This window comes from Cinclus cinclus, chromosome 30 (genome assembly GCF_963662255.1).
Source record: "Cinclus cinclus chromosome 30, bCinCin1.1, whole genome shotgun sequence".
In the NCBI taxonomy this organism is placed as follows: Eukaryota; Metazoa; Chordata; class Aves; order Passeriformes; family Cinclidae; genus Cinclus; species Cinclus cinclus.
In genome coordinates, this window is record NC_085075.1 from 2,971,509 (window position 1) to 2,992,728 (window position 21,220).

The 21,220-nt window shown below is 63.1% G+C and overlaps 1 protein-coding gene across 2 annotated transcripts; it reads right to left on the bottom strand.

The window, feature by feature from the left end:
* Window positions 1–202: 202 nt before the first annotated feature.
* NCKAP1L (NCK associated protein 1 like) lies at window positions 203–18,966 on the bottom strand. 2 transcript variants are annotated; one of them, XM_062511073.1, is made up of 31 exons: window positions 18,833–18,966; window positions 18,309–18,419; window positions 17,219–17,311; window positions 17,061–17,117; window positions 16,838–16,980; window positions 16,331–16,421; window positions 15,861–15,998; window positions 15,485–15,533; window positions 14,073–14,226; window positions 13,499–13,555; window positions 12,929–13,025; window positions 11,079–11,188; window positions 10,464–10,596; window positions 10,309–10,390; window positions 10,081–10,139; window positions 9,434–9,579; window positions 8,846–8,978; window positions 8,638–8,757; window positions 7,431–7,570; window positions 7,165–7,296; window positions 6,374–6,592; window positions 5,283–5,413; window positions 4,680–4,777; window positions 3,641–3,728; window positions 3,466–3,548; window positions 3,256–3,336; window positions 3,065–3,158; window positions 2,856–2,972; window positions 1,886–1,995; window positions 1,161–1,250; window positions 203–444 (listed from the first exon to the last, which is right to left on the bottom strand). In XM_062511073.1, the coding sequence occupies exons 1-31, from the start codon at window positions 18,932–18,934 to the stop codon at window positions 322–324; spliced, it is 3,381 nt and encodes a 1,126-aa protein (XP_062367057.1). In that variant the 5' UTR covers window positions 18,935–18,966; the 3' UTR covers window positions 203–321. The 2 variants fall into 2 exon arrangements, with proteins under 2 accessions (XP_062367057.1, XP_062367056.1); XM_062511072.1 differs by having other exon boundaries at window positions 1,886–2,052.
* Between the last annotated feature and the right edge of the window lie 2,254 nt (window positions 18,967–21,220).

A 21,220-nucleotide genomic window follows, 5' to 3' on the forward strand; every position in this document is an offset into this window, starting at 1 on the left:
AGGGAAGGGGATTTGGGGTCCTGGAGGGATCAGGGAGGGGATTTGGGGTCCTGGAGGGATCAGGGAGGGGGATTTGGGGTCCTGGAGGGATCAGGGAGGGGGATTTGGGGTCGGGGGTGCGGTGCTGCTGGGGGTTGGGTTGGGGATTTTGGGGAGCAGCATGGGGGTCCCGCTGAGGACTGGGTGGGGGTCCCGGGGGTGGAATTCGGGGGTCTCGGGGGTCCGGTCAGTGTGGGGGAGTCCACCCGGGGGGGTCCACCCGGGGGTCTGGGGGGGTCCGGTCAGTGAGGGGGGGTCCACCCGGTGGTCTCGGGGGTCCGGTCAGTGAGGGGGGGTCCTGCCGGGGGGGTCCCGGCACACCTGGCGGAAGGCGTTGCGCAGCAGCACGTAGGGGAAGCAGCTCTCCAGCATGTCCAGGGTCAGGAAGGACGATTCGGACACGATCTGGGGGTGGGGGTGGTGGGGGGGGAGCGCCCATCAGCACCCCCTCCCCTCCCCCTCCCCATTCCCCCGACCTCCCCTCCCCCTCCCCCCCCGGCCCCGGTATAAATTGAATTATTTCCATTTAAATCGCTTCGAGCGGGGCCCGGCGCTCCTGGAATGACAATCCCGGGGGAGGGGGGGGGGGGGGGGGGAGGGGACGGGACCAGGGGGGTGTGACCGAACCCCGAGCCCCGAGCCCCTCCCGGCATTCCCGAAGCTTCCAGGGGAGGTGAGGATGGATGGGAACCCCCCCCCCCCCCCCGGACCCCCGAACACACCCAGGGGACATCAGGACACACCCAGGGGACATCAAGACACACCCAGGGGACAACCCTGAATCCTCCCAAGGGGATCTCACCCCAAAACCCACCCAGGAGGATCCTTTAGGTGCTGTGCCCCCACCCCCACAGGTGCCCCCACAGGTGTCCCCAGGTGTCCCCAGAGCCCCCCAAGTGTTCCCAGGTATCCCCAGGTGTCCCCAGGTGTTTCCAGGTGTCCCCCAGAGCCTCCTCAGGTATCCCCAGGTGTCCCCAGACCCCCCGAGGAGTCCCCAGATGTCCCCAGGTGTACCTCAGAGCCCCCCCATGCGTCCCCAGAGCCCCCCAGGCGTCCCCAGGTGTCCCCAGGTGTCCCCAGAGCACCCCCAGGTGTCCCCAGGTGTCCCCAGGTGCCCTGACCAGGTGCAAGAGGAGCACAATGGAGTCGTAGTTCCGTGCCCGTGTCTTGTCCGGCTCCTGGGCCAGCTGCAGGAGACTGAGAGAGGCCAGCTGGGGACAGGGACAGGGACAGGGACAGGGACAGGGACAGGGTCAGGGACAGGGACAGGGACAGGGACAGGGACAGGGACAGGGACAGGGTCAGGGACAGGGACAGGGACAGGGACAGGGACAGGGACAGGGTCAGGGTCAGGGTCAGGGACAGGGTCAGGGTCAGGGTCAGGGACAGGGACAGGGACAGGGATGGGGACAGGGACAGGGACAGGGTCAGGGACAGGGTCAGGGACAGGGACAGGGTCAGGGACAGGGTCAGGGACAGGGACAGGGACAGGGTCAGGGTCAGGGTCAGGGACAGGGACAGGGACAGGGACAGGGACAGGGACAGGGTCAGGGACAGGGACAGGGACAGGGATGGGACAGGGACAGGGACAGGGACAGGGACAGGGTCAGGGTCAGGGACAGGGACAGGGACAGGGATGGGACAGGGACAGGGACAGGGACAGGGACAGGGTCAGGGACAGGGACAGGGACAGGGTCAGGGTCAGGGACAGGGACAGGGACAGGGACAGGGACAGGGATGGGACAGGGTCAGGGTCAGGGACAGGGACAGGGACAGGGACAGGGACAGGGACAGGGACAGGGTCAGGGACAGGGACAGCCCCAGGGAGGGGACAGGCCAGGCTCACCAGCAGGAACTCCTTCAGGTGGCTCTCGATGTTTTTGTTGTGGACGGTGAAGAGCGCGGCCGACACCTGAACGATGGCCTTGGCCAGGCAGTGCAGGTTGTTGTTGTAGCCTGGGGACAGCGAGGGGACAGCGAGGGGACAGTGAGGGGACAGCGAGGGGACACAGGCTGGGGATGAATAAAGGTAGGGACAAAGGAAGGTTGCGGATTCAGGAAGTTTGGGGACACAGGAGGGTTAGGGACAACCCAGAGTCTCCACTGTGCCACCTCCCTTGGTGACAATCCCAGTGTCCCCCCAAAACCCTCTCCTGTGACAATGGGACAGTGACAACCTGCAGCACACAGGACGTGGGGACAAGGGAAAACAGTGACATGGGGACACAGGGACACAGGGACACGGGGATGTGGGGACAGAGGGACACGGGGACATGGGGACATGGGGACATGGGGACAGAGGGACACGGGGACACGGGGACACAAGGACACAGGGACATGGGGACATGGGGACATGGGGACACAGGGACACGGGGACGTGGGGACACAGGGACACAGGGACAAGGGGACACAGAGACACAGGGACACAGGGACATGGGGGCACGGGGACGTGGGGACATGGGGACACAGGGACACGGGGACACAGGGACATGAGGACACAGGGACACAGGGACACGGGGACATGGGGACACAGGGACACAGGGACACGGGGACACAGGGACACGGGGACACAGGGACATGAGGACACAGGGACACAGGGACACGGGGACATGGGGACACGGGGACACAGGGACACAGGGACACGAGGACATGGGGACACAGGGACACAGGGACACAGGGACATGAGGACACAGGGACACAGGGACACGAGGACACGGGGACATGGGGACACAGGGACACAGGGACACAGGGACACAGGGACACGGGGACATGGGGACACAGGGACACAGGGACACGGACACGGGGCCAGCCCTCACCATCCAGCTCGGGGTTGTAGAGGGACGCGGGGTCAGCGGCCATCAGGGGCAGGGACACGGCCACGAACACCAGGAGCAGACAGGACACCTTGTAATCCTCCTCGGGGGATGAGCCCTCTGCAGAGGCAGGGGACAGCTTGGTGACAGGTGACAGGGACTCCCAGGTGACAGGGCCACCCCCCCTGATGTCCCCAGAGCCCCTCCCAGACCTTTCCTGTTGCCGGCCAGAGCAGTGACCAGCGCTGGATCCACCTCGCACGGGATCCCTGCGGCCGAGGCCAGCTCGAAGATGCTCAGTGTGACCTGGGGACACGGGGACATGGGGACAAGCAGTGTCACACAGCTGGGCAGACCCCAGGGACACCCCCCCCCCCCCCACCCACAGTGTCCCTGTCCCCACCTGGATGTCGGTGTCCGGGGTCACCACATCCGCCAGGGTCTCAATGGGACCCATCAGGAAGGGGCAGTGCTGGGAGAACACCTGGAAAGGGATCGGGGTGGAGGGGAGGGTCAGCGAGGGTCCCATGTCCCCAAATGGGGACACCAGTGGGGCTGGGGGGGGGGGAGGTCCTGTGGGGTCGGGGTTCACAGATTTTGGGGAGGGTCCCACCTCCCTGAGGCCCTGCTGGGCCATGGCACGGAAGCTCAGGATCTCGCCGATGATGGTCATGCGCTTCAGGACGTTCTCGGCCGCTGCGGGGACAGCGGTGTGACACGTGTGACACCCCCGGTGTGTGACACCCCCTGTGTGACACCCCCGGACCCCCCATCCCGGCCCCACTCACAGGTCAGGCGGGGCAGCAGCGCCGGCCTCTGCTCGGGCCTGCAGCAGCGCAGCTGCACCAGCGTGTCCATGTTCTCTGCCACCAGCTTCTGTGGGGACACGGGGACATCGGGGGGGCATGGGGACACTGGGGGGCATGGGGACATCAGGGGGCATGGGGACATCGGGGGGGCATGGGGACACTGGGGGGCATGGGGATAGCAGGGGACATGGGGACATCGGGGGACATGTGGACACTGGGGGGCATGGGGACATCAGGGGGCATGGGGACACTGGGGACATGGGGACACTGGGGACATGGGGATAGCAGGGGACATGGGGACATCAGGGGGCATGGGGACACTGGGGACATGGGGACACTGGGGACATGGGGATAGCAGGGGACATGGGGACATCGGGGGACATGTGGACACTGGGGGGCATGGGGACATCAGGGGGCATGGGGACATTGGGGGGGCATGGGGACACTGGGGGGCATGGGGACATGGGGGGCATGGGGACACTGGGGACATGGGGACACTGGGGACATGGGGACATCAGGGGGCATGGGGACATCGGGGGCATGGGGACATCGGGGGACATGGGGACACTGGGGACATGGGGACACTGGGGACATGGGGATAGCAGGGGACATGGGGACATCGGAGGACATGAGGACACTGGGGACATGGGGTAGCAGGGGACATGGGGACATCGGGGGCATGGGGACAACAGGGGACATGGGGACAGCAGGCGGACATGGGGACACTGGGGACATTGGGGACATTGGGGGGCATGGGGACATTGGGGACATTGGGGACACTGGGGACATTGGGGACATGGGGACACTGGAGGGCATGGGGACATTTGGGACACTGGGGGACACTGGGGGACACTGGGGACCTGCAGGACCTGGCACCTCCGAACTTCCCACGGAGCCCAAGGGACAGGCAGGGACAGGGTTGGGGTGGCCTCAGGGTGGCCCTGCCTGTCCCGTCCCCACCCCTGTCCCCTGTCCCCTGTCCCCTGTCCCCTGTCCCCTGTCCCCTGTCCCCCTGTACCTTCAGCTCGGTCACCTGGGACCCCACGTGCCACATCAGGTTCTCGCTCAGGAATTTCATCCCGTAGGGCCCGATGAGCTCGGCCAGCGCCCTCAGCTCTGAGGAGGGGACAGGGTGGGGACACTGCTGGGGACAGGGGGGTGACAGCCACCCCTGAGCCCCCCAAACCCCACCTGAGCTACCCCAAATCTCACCTGAGCCCCCCAAACCCCACCGGAACCCCTACAAACCGCACCTGAACCCCTCAAACCTCACCTGAGCTACCCCAAACCCCACCTGAGCCCCCCAAACCCCACCGGAACCCCTACAAACCGCACCTGAACCCCTCAAACCTCACCTGAGCTACCTCAAACCCCACCTGAGCCCCCCAAACCCCACCAGAACCCCTACAAACCGCACCTGAACCCCTCAAACCTCACCTGAGCTACCTCAAACCCCACCTGAACACCCCAAACCCCACCTGAACCCCTCCAAACCCCACCTGAACTACACCAAACCCCACCTGAGCCCCCCAAACCCCACCTGAACACCCCAAACCCCACCTGAACCCCCCAAACCCCACCTGAACCCCTCCAAACCCCACCTGATCCCCCCAAACCTCACCTGAGACATCGGAGAACTCGGCGGCGCTGAACGGGGGCTGCTCCTCTCGGGGCACGGTGGTGAAGGCCTGGAGGGCCGGGGACAGGAGCACGGCCCCGGTGCTGGCCTGGCGCAGCAGGGCCTCCAGGTACCTGTGGGGACAGGGACGCAGCAGTGTCACCCACGGGAATGTCACCTGTGGGACTGTCACCCACAGGAATGTCACCTGTGGGATTGTGACCCACAGCCCCGGTGCTGGCCCGGCCCAGCAGGGCCTCCAGGGATCTGTAGGGACATGGAAATGTCACCCGTGGCATGGGGACCCATGGGAATGTCACCTAGAGGAATGTCACCCGTGGGAATGTCACCTAGAGGAATGTCACCCGTGGCATGGGGACCCACAGCAACAGGACCGGGACCAGGACTGGGACAGGATTGGGGGACTGGGGACAGGATTGGGAGACTGGGACAGGATTGAGGGGCTGGGGACAGGATTGAGGGACTTGGGGACAGGATCAGGGCACTGGGGACAGGATTGAGGGACTGGGGACAGGATCGGGGCACTGGGGACAGGATTGGGGGACTGGGACAGGATTGGGGGACTGGGGACAGGATTGGGGGACTGGGACAGGACCGGGGGACTTGGGGACAGGATTGAGGGACTGGGGACAGGACTGGGGGACTGGGGACAGGATTGGGGCACTGGGGACAGGATTGGGGGACTGGGACAGGACCGGGGGACTTGGGGACAGGACTGGGGCACTGGGGACAGGACTGGGGGACTTGGGGACAGGATTGAGGGACTGGGGACAGGATCAGGGCACTGGGGACAGGATTGGGGGACTGGGGACAGGATTGAGGGACTTGGGGACAGGATTGAGGGACTGGGGACAGGATCAGGGCACTGGGGACAGGACTGGGGGACTGGGGACAGGATTGGGGCACCGGGACTGGGATCATGCTGCAGGGATCATGAGCTGCCATCACCACCACCCCGTCCCCATGTCCCAGCTGCCACCACCATCCCCGTGTCCCCACCACCACCCCCACCCCACCCCCTGTCCCCCCCAGCCCGCGGCGACACGGTGACGCGGTGACGCGGTGACACTGACCACTCGGTGTAGATGGCGGTCAGCGTGGGCTGCCCGCCGCCATCTCGGGGGTGGCACTGCTGCAGCAGCACGGAGCGCAGCAGCCGCCCCGTGTCCAGTGCCACCAACTGTCCCAGCCGCTGCACCAGCCCCATGTAGGCCCCCAGCCCCGCCAGCACCTCCGAGGGCCGGGCCACCTCGTGCGTGGCCTGGCTGTAGCCGGCCATGGCCACGATGGCCCTGCGGGGACACGGCGAGGGAGGTGAGGCACCTGTCGCGCGTGTCCCATCAGCCCCGGGTGTCCCCTCAGCCCCACGTGTCCCAGGTGTGTGTCCCCTCAGCCCTGTGTGACCACAGCGTGTCCCCGGTGTGTGTCCCCTGTGTCCCATGTGTCCCAGGTGTGTGTCCCCTCAGCCCAGCGTGTCCCCATTATGTGTCCCCTGTGTCCCATGTGTCCCAGGTGTGTGCCCCCTGTGTCCCATGTGTCCCAGGTGTGTGTCCCCTCAGCCCAGCGTGTCCCCATTGTGTGTCCCCATTGTGTGTCCCCTGTGTGTCCCATGTGTCCCAGGTGTGTGTCCCTTCAGCCCAGCGTGTCCCCATTATGTGTCCCTGGTGTGTGTCCCCTGTGTCCCATGTGTCCCAGGTGTGTGTCCCTTCAGCCCAGCGTGTCCCCAGCTTGTCCCCATTGTGTGTCCCCTGTGTCCCATGTGTCCCAGGTGTGTGTCCCTTCAGCCCAGCATGTCCCCAGTGTGTCCCTGGTGTGTGTCCCCTGTGTCCCAGGTGTGTGTCCCCTCAGCCCAGCGTGTCCCTACCTGGTCAGCCGTGTCTCCAGGTGGCTGCTCAGGTACTCGGCCGGTGTCACCGTGTGCCCAAACACGGTGAGCTTGGGGACGTGGTTGAGGCTCAGGGACAGCTCAGCCAGGGTCAGGTGCAGCTTGTCCATGCTGGGGTGACAATCACAGTGTGACAGAACATGTCCCATGGGGACAATCACACCATGTCCCACACCATGACTGACCCCATGGGGACAATGCCACCGTGTCCCCGTGGGGACAATCCCTGCCCTGGTGACACTCACTTGGTGGTCAGGGTCCGGTCCCTCCGCTGGCTCTCTGTCCCCGGCTTGTCCCTGTCGGGGTCCCCTTTTCGGGGCGGCTGCTTTGGGGTTTTCTTGACGCGGGCTCGGCTGATGGTGGCCGCACAGTGCTTGGGCAGCAGCTGCAGGGTGGGGACAGGGACATGGGGACATGGGGACATGGAGACATGGGGACAGGGTCATGGGGACATGGGGACAGGGTCATGGGGACATGGGACAGAGTCATGGGGACAGGGACATGGGGACAGGGTCATGGGGACAGGGACATGGGGACATGGGGACATGGGGACATGGGAACATGGGGTCATGGGGACATGGGGACAGGGTCATGGGGACATGGGGACATGGGGACATGGGGACACGGGGACAGGGACATGGGGACAGGGACATGGGGACATCCCGGACGGGGCCGCCAGGGCCACAGGCTGGGGCAGAGGACACCCTGCCAGGTGTTGTCCCCATGGAGAAACTTTTGCCGTCACAAGGGTTTGTTGGGGACAGGGGACAGAGGGGACAGAGAGGCCACAGGACCCCAATGGCCACCAAGACTCCAGAGGTTCTGGAGACCCTAAAGATCCTAAAGACCCCAAAGGTCACTGAGCTCCCAAGGGTCCTGAAGCCCTCAAAGGTCCTGAGGACCCCAAAGGTCACCAAGACCCCAAAAGTCACCAATCCCTCCAAAAGTCCCAGACCCCCTGGACCCCCCCAAGCCCCCTAAAGGTCCCAGACCCCTCAGACCTCCCCAGATGCCCCAGACCCTCCCAACCTCCCCAGACCCCCTCAGATCCCCCAGACTCCTCAGACCCCCCCAGAAGATGCCCCCCATTCCCCACAGAGGTCCCAGAGCCCCCTGAAAGTCCCATACTCCACAGACCCCCTCAGACCTTCCCAGACCCCCCAGAAGACCCCCAGTCCCCCCCAGAGATCCCAGAGCCTCCTGAAAAACCCAGATTCCCCCACACCCCCCAGACCCCCCCAGCCTCCCCAGACCCCTCAGACCCCCCAGACCCCCTCAGAACCCCCCAGACCCCCCCAGAAGACCCCCAGTCCCCCCCAGAGATCCCAGAGCCTCCTGAAAAACCCAGATCCCCCAGACCCCCCAGACTCCCCCAGACTCCCTCAGACCCCCCAGACCCCCCAGACCCCCCAGACTCCCCCAGACCCCCTCAGACCCCCCAGACCCCCTCACCTGCTGGCTCAGGTTGTGCTGCTCAGCGCAGGCATCCAGGACGCAGCCGCTGCCCACCCGCGCCAGCTCCTCCAAGAATTTGTGACACAGCCCCAGCGCCACCGCCTCCAACTGGGGATACTGGGAGCGGACACCGGGACCCCTCACTCAGAGACGGGGACGGGACTGGGGGACACCCAGGACCCCCCGTCCCCAGGGTATCACGCACCTCCTCGGGGCACATGGGGTGAGGGCAGCGCGAGAAGTGGGCGCAGAGCAGAGGGAAAGCGATGGAGAAGCGCAGCATGGATGGATCCTCCAGAGTCTGTGAGAACATCCGCTCCAGGGGCCGGGGGTAGAAACTGCGGGAAGAAAAGGGGCAGGGAGAGGGAGAGCGGGGTGGGAAAAGGGGCAGGGACACCCAGGGGGTGGGAGGAAAAAGATGGGAACGGGGGTATGGGGTGGGGAAGGGGCAGGAAAAAGAGGTACGGGGTGGGGAAGGGGCAGGGAGAGAGGGTATGGGGTGGGAAAAGGAGGATGGGGTAGGAAAAGGGTGGGAAAAGTGGAGATGGAGTGGGGAAAGGAGGTGCAGGGGCAGGAAAGGGGCAGGGGAAAAGGGACAGGGGTGGGAAAAGGAGGTGCAGGGGTGACAAAAGGGGTGCGGGGATGAGAGGAGGGGTCCAGGGGTGACAAAAGGGAGTACAGGGGTGACAGAAGGAGTACAGGGATGAGAGGAGGGGTACAAGGGTGACAAAGGGGGGTCCGGGGTGACAGAAGGGGTGACAGAAGGGGTGACAGAGGGGGTGCAGGTGCTCACCAGAGGTGGGACAGGTCAGAGGTCTCGTCCAGCAGCTCCTCGGGCCGGTCCAGCAGGAGAGTGTGGAACACCACCAGGTTCATGGCATGGCCAATGTCAGCGTTGGACACCAGAGGCAGAGGGGCCTTCGCCACACTCGTGTAGGCCTGGGGACATGGGGACATGGGGACATGGGGACAGGGACATGGGGACAGGGACATGGGGACATGGGGACATGGGGACAGGGACATGGGGACACGGGGACAGGGACATGGGGACACGGGGACAGGGACATGGGGACATGGGGACATGGGGACAGGGACATGGGGACACGGGGACAGGGACATGGGGACATGGGGACATGGGGACAGGGACATGGGGACACGGGGACAGGGACATGGGGACATGGGGACATGGGGACATGGGGACAGGGACATGGGGACATGGGGACATGGGGACATGGGGACATGGGGACAGGGACATGGGGACACGGGGACAGGGACATGGGGACATGGGGACATGGGGACATGGGGACAGGGACATGGGGACATGGGGACAGGGGGACAGGGACATGGGGACACGGGGACAAGGACATGGGGACATGGGGACATGGGGACATGGGGACACGGGGACAGGGACAGGGACAGGGACAGGGACAGGGCCACCACCTGGAGGCGGAACCAGTCCAGGCGCAGCGCGGTGAAGTCAAACTGCTCCTTGTCATCAACTGCGGGGACAGACGGACACGGGGACAGGGCTGGGGGGGGTGGGGTGACACTGCCACCACTGGGGGACTCCCTGCAGCCACCACCCTTCGGGACCGCCAGGACAGAGGTGACACCGTGCTGGAGGTGGCACTGGCGACACGCTGAGGTGACAGGGGGACACGTGCGCACCTTCCTTGGCCGAGAGAGCCGAGAGCGAAGCGACAAAGGACGAGAGGATCACGGACTCCTCCTCGGGACACACCGACAGCTCCTGAGGGGACGGGGAGGGCTCAGGTGACAGCGACAGCTCAGGGGAGGACAGGGGGACACGCCCAGCGCCTCACCTGGATGACGTCACTGAGCACGAGCGCGTCGAAGCGGGCCAGGTAGTGGCGGTGGTAGCGGCGGAGCAGCCGCAGGTGCCGCAGAACCAGAGCCCGCAGCTGCTCCAGCAGGAACAGCAGCTCCGCGATGTGGCTGTGCCCGAGGGGTGGGGGGTGACCACAAACCCCCCGAGAAACCCCCCCCCCAATTCCAGCAGGGCCCCCCGAATCCTCCCGGAACTCCAGAACCCACCCAGAGCCCCCCGAACCTGCCAAAAAATTGTTGAGCATCCTCAGAGCCCCCCGAAACCTCTCGGAACCACCCCCCACCCCCGAGCCCCCCGACCCCTCCTCAAACCCCCCTGAACTGCCCGACCTCCCCCCCAGACCCCTCCCCAGACCCTCCTAGCTCAGCCCCCCCCCCCGCCCCAAAACCTCCCCATGCCTCGCCCGGGGGGTCCCCCCTTGTCCCTCGCTGTCCCCTCTCTGTCCCCTCCCTGTCCCCTCCCTGTCCCCCGCTGTCCTCACTCTGTCCCCTCCCTGTCCCCTCTCTCCCCTCCCTGTCCTCTCCCTGTCCCCACTCTGTCCCCTCGCTGTCCCCTCGCTGTCCCCTCCCTGTCCCCTTCCTGTCCCCACCTGTCGGCGAAGTCCTCGAGGCTCTTGGTTTTGGTGACGTGCTCGGCGTGTCGCGACAGCCAGCTCACCTCGTCGCGACACAGCGACAGCGCCACGAACACCAGCAAGGCCTGGGGGGGGGGGGGGGGGGGGGGGGGGGAAGGGGTTTGGGGGGAGCCCGAGGAGACCCCCCCGGACCCACCGAGAACCCCCAGAGCCACTCCGGAACCCCAAATCTTGAACCCATCCCCTGAACCCCAAATCCTGAATCCTAAATCCCGAACCCCAAATACCAAATCCCAAATCCCGAATCCCGAATCCCAAATCCCGCACCCCAAACCCTGAACCCATCCCCTGAACCCCAAATACTAAATCCCGAATCCCGAATCCCACACCTCAAACCCTGAACCCATCCCCTGAACCCCAAATCCTGAATCCCAAATCCCAAATCCCGAATCCCAAAACCCACATCCCAAATCCCGAATCCCAAAACCCACATCCCAAATCCCGAATCCCAAATCCTGAATCCCAAATCCCAAATCCCGAATCCCACACCTCAAACCCTGAACCCAACCCCTGAACCCCAAATCCTGAATCCCAAATCCCGAATCCCAAATCCCGAATCCCAAATCCTGAATCCCAAATCCCAAATCCCGAATCCCATATCCCAAATCCCAAATCCCACACCTCAAACCCTGAACCCAACCCCTGAACCCCAAATCCTGAATCCCAAATCCCGAATCCCAAATCCTGAATCCCAAATCCCGAATCCCATATCCCAAATCCCAAATCCCAAATCCCAAATCCCACACCTCAAACCCTGAACCCAACCCCTGAACCCAAAATCCTGAATCCCAAATCCCGAATCCCAAATCCTGAATCCCAAATCCTGAATCCCAAATCCCAAATCCCACATCCCAAATCCCAAATCCCACACCTCAAACCCTGAACCCAACCCCTGAACCCCAAATCCTGAATCCCAAATCCCGAATCCCAAATCCCGAATCCCAAATCCTGAATCCCAAATCCCAAATCCCGAATCCCATATCCCAAATCCCAAATCCCACACCTCAAACCCTGAACCCAACCCCTGAACCCCAAATCCTGAATCCCAAATCCCGAATCCCAAATCCCGAATCCCAAATCCTGAATCCCAAATCCCAAATCCCGAATCCCATATCCCAAATCCCAAATCCCACACCTCAAACCCTGAACCCAACCCCTGAACCCCAAATCCTGAATCCCAAATCCCGAATCCCAAATCCCGAATCCCAAATCCTGAATCCCAAATCCCAAATCCCGAATCCCATATCCCAAATCCCAAATCCCACACCTCAAACCCTGAACCCATCCCCTGAACCCCAAATCCTTCACCGTCGTACCCCAAATCCTGCAACCCCGCGCCCCCAAAACTCCCTGAGAACTCCAAACCGCGACCCCCGAACCCTGCACACAAACCCCACCCGCACCCCAAAAATCCCCTCGAAAGCCCCAAAAACTCTCTGAAATTTCCCCAAAACTCAGAAATCCCCACCAAAATCTCAAAAAAAAACCCCCAAACTCCCTGAAATCTCTCCAAAATCTCCAAAAATCTCTTCAAAACTCTCCACAATTCCCCCGAAACTCTCAGAAATGCCCTCAAAATCTCCCTGATCCTTCCAAATCTCAGAAATACCCCCAAAATCTCAAAAATCCCCCCCAAAACCCTCCGAAATTCCCCCCAAAACTCTCCGAAATCCCTGCAAAAACTCTCAAAAAATCCCCCCAAAATCCCCCCAATCCTCCCCGAAACTGTCCCAAATTCCCCCAAAAACTGTTCCAAATCCCCCCAAATCCCCCCAAATCCCCCCCAAATCCCCCCCAAATCGCACCTTGGGTCCCAGCAGCCCGGGCTGATCCTCCAGCAGCGCCGCGAGTTCCCGCACGGCCCCGCGCAGGAACGAGCGGCGACCCCGGTGCAGCGCCGGGCTGGGGGGTCCAGGGGGGTTTGGGGGGGGTCACTGGGGGTCCCTGGGGGTCTCTGAGGTTTTGGGGGGGTCGGGGGGATTTTTGTCGGGGCAGGGGAAGGGGGCAGAACGCTGGGCAGGGAATGAGGGGTGACCGTAGGGAATGAGGGTTGAGGGGATTTTGGGAAGGTGGGGGGGGGGTGGGGGGTCGTGATGGGAGTGGGGGGGTCAGGATGGGGGACAAGGTGGGTGGGGGGGGGGTCAGGGCCACCCAGGTGTCACCCCAAAGGTCACTCCAAAGTGACAGCGGTTGTGACAAAGGGGTCAGTGCGGGTGGAACCGGGGTACCCCCGAGAGAACCCCCCCCCCCTCAGGACAGGGGTGGGGACACGGGGACACTGGGGACACTGGAGACACGGGGAAGGCGGTTTTGGGGTGCTCTGGGACCTCCCAGCACCCCCAAATCTCCCCAGACCCACCCGCCCCCTCCCAGACCTGTGAGCCACCGCGTGGTCCCGGCACTCCTTGACATCGGCCACGCGCTTCCCATACCTGGGGAGGGACACCTGGCACAGCCCTGGGGACACCCCCGGGCACGGCCACCTCCCCCTGGGGACACCTTGGGGACACCCCCGGGCACGGCCACCTCCCCCTGGGGACACCCTGGGGACACCCCCGGGCACTACCACCCCCCTTGGGGACATCCCCGGCACGGCCACCTCCCCTTGGGGACACCCTGGGGACAACCCCGGGCACTACCACCCCCCTTGGGGACACCTTGGGGACACCCCCGGGCACGTCCACCTCCCCCCGGCACCACTCTGGCACCCAGGACACCCCCCTGAGCCGGCCGTGACACCCCCAAAATCCCCCAAACAACCCCTGTGACATCTCCAAAATGCCCTGGAGAACCCCCTGGCACCCCCAAAATCCCCCGAACACCCTCCTGACACCCCCAAAATCCCCCGAACCCCCCCCCTGACACCCCAGTGAAGCCCCCATCCCCTGGCACCGGCTGTGCCACCCCCTCCCCGGGCTGTGCCACCCACCCCGGTGTCACCGTCCTCACCCCTTGAGCCCCCCCAGCAGCTCCTCGGTGACTTTGTGCACCGCGATGGCCTCGTCACGCACCAGGGGGACAAAGAGGGAGCCCTGCAGGGCCTGGCGCCACAGCTCCTGGCACGGGGGGGCGGCCAGAGCGCCCGGGCACACCAGGAACCCCACTGCGGGACCCCAAAATAGTCACGGACCCCAAAATGGTCACGGGCACCAAAATGGGGACCCCAAAATGGTCAAGGACCACAAAATGGGGACTCAAAAATGGCGACTCCAAAATGGTCACGGACCCCAAAATGGGGACTCCAAAATGGTCACGGACACCAAAATGGGGACTCCAAAATGGTCAAGGACCACAAAATGGGGACTCAAAAATGGCGACTCCAAAATGGTCACGGACCACAAAATGGCGACTCCAAAATGGTCACGGACACCAAAATGGGGACCCCAAAATGGTCATGAACACCAAAATGGGGACCCCAAAATGGTCAAGGACCACAAAATGGGGACTCAAAAATGGCGACTCCAAAATGGTCACGGACCCCAAAATGGGGACTCCAAAATGGTCATGAACACCAAAATGGGGAGCCCAAAATGGTCATGAACACCAAAATGGGGAGCCCAAAATGGAGACACCAAAATGGGAACTCCAAAATGGTCACGGGCACCAAAATGGGGACCCTAAAATGGTCATGAAAACCAAAATGGGGACTCAAAATGGGGAGCCCAAAATGGGGAGCCCAAAATGGGGAGCCCAAAATGGTCACAGACCCCAAAATGGTCATGAACACCAAAATGGCGACTCCAAAATAGGGACCCCAAAATGGTCATGGACCACAAAATGAGGACCCTAAAATGGTCATGAACACCAAAATGGGGAGCCCAAAATAGGGACCCCAAAATTGGGACTCCAAAATGGTCACAGACCCCAAAATGGGGACACCAAAATGGTCACAGACCCCAAAATGAGGACCCCAAAATAGTCAAGACCCCAAAATGGGGACCCCAAAATGGTCAAGGACACCAAAATGGGGAGCCCAAAATGGGGATCCCAAAATGGTCACGGACCCCAAAATGGGGACCCTAAAATGGTCATGAAAACCAAAATGGGGACTCCAAAATGGGGAGCCCAAAATGAGGAACCCAAAATGGAGACACCAAAATGGGAACCCCAAAATGGTCACGGGCACCAAAATGGAGACTCCAAAATAGGGACCCCAAAATGGTCACAGACCCCAAAATGGGGACACCAAAATGGTCATGGACCCCAAATGGGGACAGTGCCCAGGGACCCCACTGTGGGACCCCAAAATAGTCACAGACCCCGAAATGGGGACCCCACTGCAGGGACATCAGGGACCCCAAAATGGGGATGCTGCCCAGGAGGGGTTGGGGACATTGCCCAGCAGGGTTGGGGACACTCACAGATGATCCAGCGCTCCATCACCTCCAGGGACAGGTACTCACAGGACATCTGGGGACACGAGTGTCACCTCATCACTGTCCCCTGACCCTCCCAGTGCCTGTGTCCCCATGTCCCCATACCCCATGTCACTCACGCTGTCACACATGGCTGGGTTCAGCATGTCCCCATGTCCCCGTGTCCATGTCCCCATACCCCACGTCCCCACATCCCCACGTCCCCACATCCCCATACCCCATGTCCCCATGTCCCCATGTCCCCCTCTCCCCATGTCCCCATGTCCCCATGTGCCCGTGTCCATGTCCCCATGTCCCCATGTCCCCGTGTCCATGTCCCCATACCCCATGTTCCCATACCCCATGTCCCCATGTCACTCACGCTGTCACACGTGGCTGGGTTCAGCATGTCCCCCGCAGGTCCCAGCAGGCTCAGGAACTGCTCCCTCCTCCACTGCTCTGCGTCCTGGCAGCGCCGCGTGAACGGGGCCCGAAGGGACAGCAGCGCGCTGCTCACGGCCTGCACGGGGACATCACTGCCATGGGGACATCACTGCCATGGGGACAGCTATGGGGACATCACTGCCACGGGGAAGTCACTGCCATGGGGACATCACTGCCATGGGGACAGCTATGGGGACATCACTGCCACGGGGAAGTCACTGCCATGGGGACATCACTGCCATGGGGACAGCTATGAGGACATCACTGCCACGGGGACATCACTGCCATGGAGACATCACTGCCATGGGGACAGCTATGAGGACATCACTGCCATGGGGACATCACTGCCATGGGGACACTGTGACAGCCACAGGTGTCCCTGCCGGTGACCGGGGACCCCCAACCCACCTTGGTGTGGGGCCCAAACTCCTCGGGCAGCTTCTTGAGGGGGTGCTCGTACTCCAGCACCATCTGTGCCAGGCGGGCGAAGCCGGGCTCGCTGCAGGGACACGGCATTGGGGACATGTTGGGGACATGCTGGGGTCAGTCCCGGGGCCAATTCCAGGAGGGGCGCGGTGTTTGGGACACGTTGGGGAGAACCCCAGGGCTGGCCCCAGCATTGGTGACACGCTGGGGACACACTGGGGACAACCCTGGGGCCATTTCCAGCAAGGGCGCAGCGTTGGGGACACACTGGGGATAACCCTGGGGCCAGCCCCAGCACTGGGGACACGTCAGGGACATTTTGGGGACAACCCCAGGGCCGATATCAGCAAGGGTGCAGCATTGGGGACAACCCCTGGTACCGGCCCTGGGGAGGGGACAGCGTGAGGACAACCAGACACAGCGCTGGGGACAGCCCCGGTGAGGGGACAGAGCCTTGGGGACACCTGGGGACAGGCACGGAGGTGGCACCTGGCACCGTGGCTCATCTCGTGCGCGCACTGGTAGAGCCCCAGCAGCAGCCGCCGCTCCTCGGTGCGTGCCAGCAGCAGCACCAGTGACACGTAGGTGACAACCAGGTCCAGGTAGCCCTTGGTGAAGTCGTAGTTGATGTGCTGGCAGGGAGGGGACAGCAATGAGACCGCGGGGACAGCGGTGGGGACAGCGGCGGGGTCACCCCAGGGGTGGCACTCACGATGTCGAAGTAGCACTGGCTGGCGTCGATGGTGTTGAGCAGCTCGTACACGTGATCCTGGTGACAAGGGGACATTACCGAGTGTCGCCGCAGTGTCCCCGGCTCGTAGGGACACCCCTGTCCCCTCTGTCCCCTCTGTCCCCTCATCTCTGGCTCACCCGGAACTCCAGGAGGTCCAGGAAGGTGTGGTAGAATGGTGCCAGCACCCGCACGATGTCACCTTTGTCCCTGTGCACTGGCCCCAGGTGCTGCTGCAGGGGGACAGGGGGACAGGGGGACAGCGGCGTGGGTGGCACGGGGGCGACACTGGGGTGGGGGGAGGAAGGGGGACACCCAGGGTGAGGTGACAATGGGGACACAGGGGTGGGGACACTGAGGGGACGTGGGGACAGTGTGGAAATGGGGGTGGAAATGGGGACAAGGGACAATGGGGACACAGGGACAGTGGGGACACAGGGACATTGGGGACACAGGAACAGTGGGGACACAGGGACATTGAGGGGACAGGGACAGTGGGGTCACAGGGACATTTGGGACACAGGGACAGTGGGGACACAGGGAGAGTGAGAACAGTGGGGTTGTGGGGACACAGGGACATTGAGGGGACAGGGACATTTGGGACACAGGGACATTGGGGACACAGGGACAGTGAGAACAGTGGGGTTGTGGGGACACAGGGACATTGGGGACACAGGGACAGTGGGGACACAGGGACATTTGGGACACAGAGACAGTGGGGACACAGGGAGAGTGAGAACAGTGGGGTTGTGGGGACACAGGGACATTGGGGACACAGGGACAGTGAGAACAGTGGGGTTGTGGGGACACAGGGACATTGGGGACACAGGGACAGTGAGAACAGTGGGGTTGTGGGGACACAGGGACATTGGGGACACAGACAGTGGGGTCACAGGGACATTTGGGACGCAGGGACAGTGGGGGCACGGAGAGTGAGAACAGTGGGGCTGTGGGGACACAGGGACTTTAGGGACACAGGGACAGTGGGGACACAGGGACATTTGGGACACAGAGACAGTGGGGACACAGGGAGAGTGAGAACAGTGGGGTTGTGGGGACACAGGGACATTGGGGACACAGGGACAGTGAGAACAGTGGGGTTGTGGGGACACAGGGACATTAGGGACACAGGGACAGTGGGGACACAGGGACATTGAGGGGACAGGGACAGTGGGGTCACAGGGACATTTGGGACGCAGGGACAGTGGGGACACAGGGACAGTGGCTCACAGTGCTGCTCCGCACGTCCAGGTGTGGGAATTTCTTCTGGATGAATTTGGCCGAGGCCTCCATGGCCTTGTCCCCAAGGAAGGGCGGCCGCGTGCGGGGGTCCGAACACGTCTGGAGGACCCCTGGGTCAGAACCCCCCTGAACTGATCCCAAAAATCCCTCCCTGGGTTGGGACACCCCCAAAAATCCCCCCTGAACTGATCCCAAAAATCCCTCCCTGGGTTGGGACACCCCCAAAAATCCTCCCTGAACTGATCCCAAAAATCTCTCCTTGGGCTGGGATACTCCTCAAAACCCCCCCTAGAACTGAGCCCCCCACCCTCAAATCCCCCCCCAAAACCCTCCCCAATCTGGGACCCCCCCAAACTCCCCTAAAACCCCTCCTGTGCTGTCCCCCCCTCCCCAAATCCCCCAACCCTCCCATCCTTGCTCCCCCCGGTCCCCTTGGCTGCTCCCCATGGGTTTGGAGGTGTTGGGGACCCCCGGGGTGTCCCCCAGGTGTCCCCCCAGGACCCTCCCCAGACCTTTTTGATGTTGTAGAGGCGCACGAGGACCCCCCGGCCCCTCTCGTTGAGCAGTGTCAGCTTCTCGGCCAGTTTGTCCCCATACACCGAGGGCAGGGACATGGTGGCACCTCGGTGGCACCCCCCACAGTCCCCAAAAGGCCCCAAAACCCAACTTCCCCTTCCTGGGTTGGGCCTGATGGCGCTGGGGCCACCAGAGCCACGTGACAGAGCTGCCACCACCCCGTGACACCACGGGGGACGCGGGTGAGGACACAGGGATGGGGACACCGGGATGGGGACACAGGGATGGGGACACAGGGATGGGGATGTGGGTGGGGACACTGGGGATGGCCAAAGCCACCACGTCCTGACTCCGTGGCTGGGTGACACTGCTGATGGGTGACACCACAATAGGTGACACCAGTCCGGTTCCACATGGCCCAAATCGGGCCAGTATGACCCCAAACGGGGCCTGTCTGACCCCGGTCTGGGCCTTTTCGACCCCAAACCAGGCTTGTTTGACCCAAACTGGGCCTGTTTGACCCCAACCAGGGCCTTTTCACCCCAAACCCAACCTGTTTAGCCACAATCTGGGCCACATGACACCGGTCTAGGCCTTTTGACACAGTCTGGGCCTTTTCACCCAAATCTGGGGGTATTTAGCCCCAATCCGCGTTTATTAAGCCCAAATCTGGGCCTATTTCACCCCAATTTTTCCGCCTCCCGTTGCCATGACGACGGCACCGCGGCGCCCCCCAGCGGCGCGGAGGACCCGGAAGCAGCGCCCGTTGCCGCGGTAACGGCGAGGGACGGAACCTGGACGGAACCGGGTCAGAACCGGGACAGAACCGGGACGGAACCGGGTCAGAACCGGGACGGAACCGGGTCAGAACCGGGTCGGAACCGGGTCGGAACCGGGACGGAACCTGGACGGAATCGGGACGGAACCGGCGCCGCTGGGACCGGACAGGGACGGACCCAACCCTGCTTGGACTGAACCGGGACAGAACCGGCACCGCTGGGACCGAACCGTGACCGAACCAGACCGGCTCGGGCCGAATCGGGACCGAATCGGGACCGAATCGGGACCGAACCAGCCCTGCTCGGGCCGAACCGGGACCGAACTTCGACCGGACCAGACCGGCTCGGGCCGAATCGGGACCGAACCGTGACCGAACCAGCCCTGCTCGGGCCGAACCGGGACCGAATCGGGACCGAATCGGGACCGAATCGGGACCGAACCAGCCCTGCTCGGGCCGAATCGGGACCGAACCGTGACCGAACCAGCCCTGCTCGGGCCGAATCGGGACCGAATCGGGACCGAATCGGGACCGAACCAGCCCTGCTCGGGCCGAATCGGGACCGAACCGTGACCGAACCAGCCCTGCTCGGGCCGAACCGGGACCGAATCGGGACCGAACCGTGACCGAACCAGCCCTGCTCGGGCCGAACCGGGACCGAATCGGGACCGAACCGGGACCGAACCGTGACCGAACCAGCCCTGCTCGGGCCGAACCGGGACCGAATCGGGACCGAACCGTGACCGAACCAGCCCTGCTCGGGCCGAACCGGGACCGAATCGGGACCGAACCGTGACCGAACCAGCCCTGCTCGGGCCGAACCGGGACCGAACCGTGCCCGGTGGTTCCGGCCCCATGGAGCCCAACGCGCTCGTGCAGTGCCCGTACGACCGGAGCCACCAGGTGCGCGTGTCCCGCCTGCCCTATCACCTGGTGCGGTGCCAGCAGGTGCGCGGGGATATCGGGATATGGGGGGGATATCGGGATATCGGCCAGTTTTGGGGTCTCTGAGGGGTCAGTTTTGGGGTCTCTGAGGGGTCAGTTTTGGGGTGTGAGAGGGGTCAGTTTTGGGGTCTCTCATGGGTCAGTTTTGGGGTGTGTGAGGGGTCAGTTTTGGGGTCTGTGAGGGGTCAGTTTTGGGGTGTGAGAGGGGTCAGTTTTGGGGTCTGTGAGGGGTCAGTTTTGGGGTCTCTCATGGGTCAGTTTTGGGGTCTCTAAGGGGTCAGTTTTGGGGTCTGTGAGGGGTCAGTTTTGGGGTCTCTCATGGGTCAGTTTTGGGGTCTCTAAGGGGTCAGTTTTGGGGTCTGTGAGGGGTCAGTTTTTGGGGTCTCTCATGGGTCAGTTTTGGGGTCTCTAAGGGGTCAGTTTTGGGGTGTGTGAGGGGTCAGTTTTGGGGTCTCTGAGGGTCAGTTTTGGGGTCTGTGAGGGGTCAGTTTTGGGGTGTGAGAGGGGTCAGTTTTGGGGTCTGTGAGGGGTCAGTTTTGGGGTGTGAGAGGGGTCAGTTTTGGGGTCTGTGAGGGGTCAGTTTTGGGGTGTGAGAGGGGTCAGTTTTGGGGTCTGTGAGGGGTCAGTTTTGGGGTGTGAGAGGGGTCAGTTTTGGGGTCTG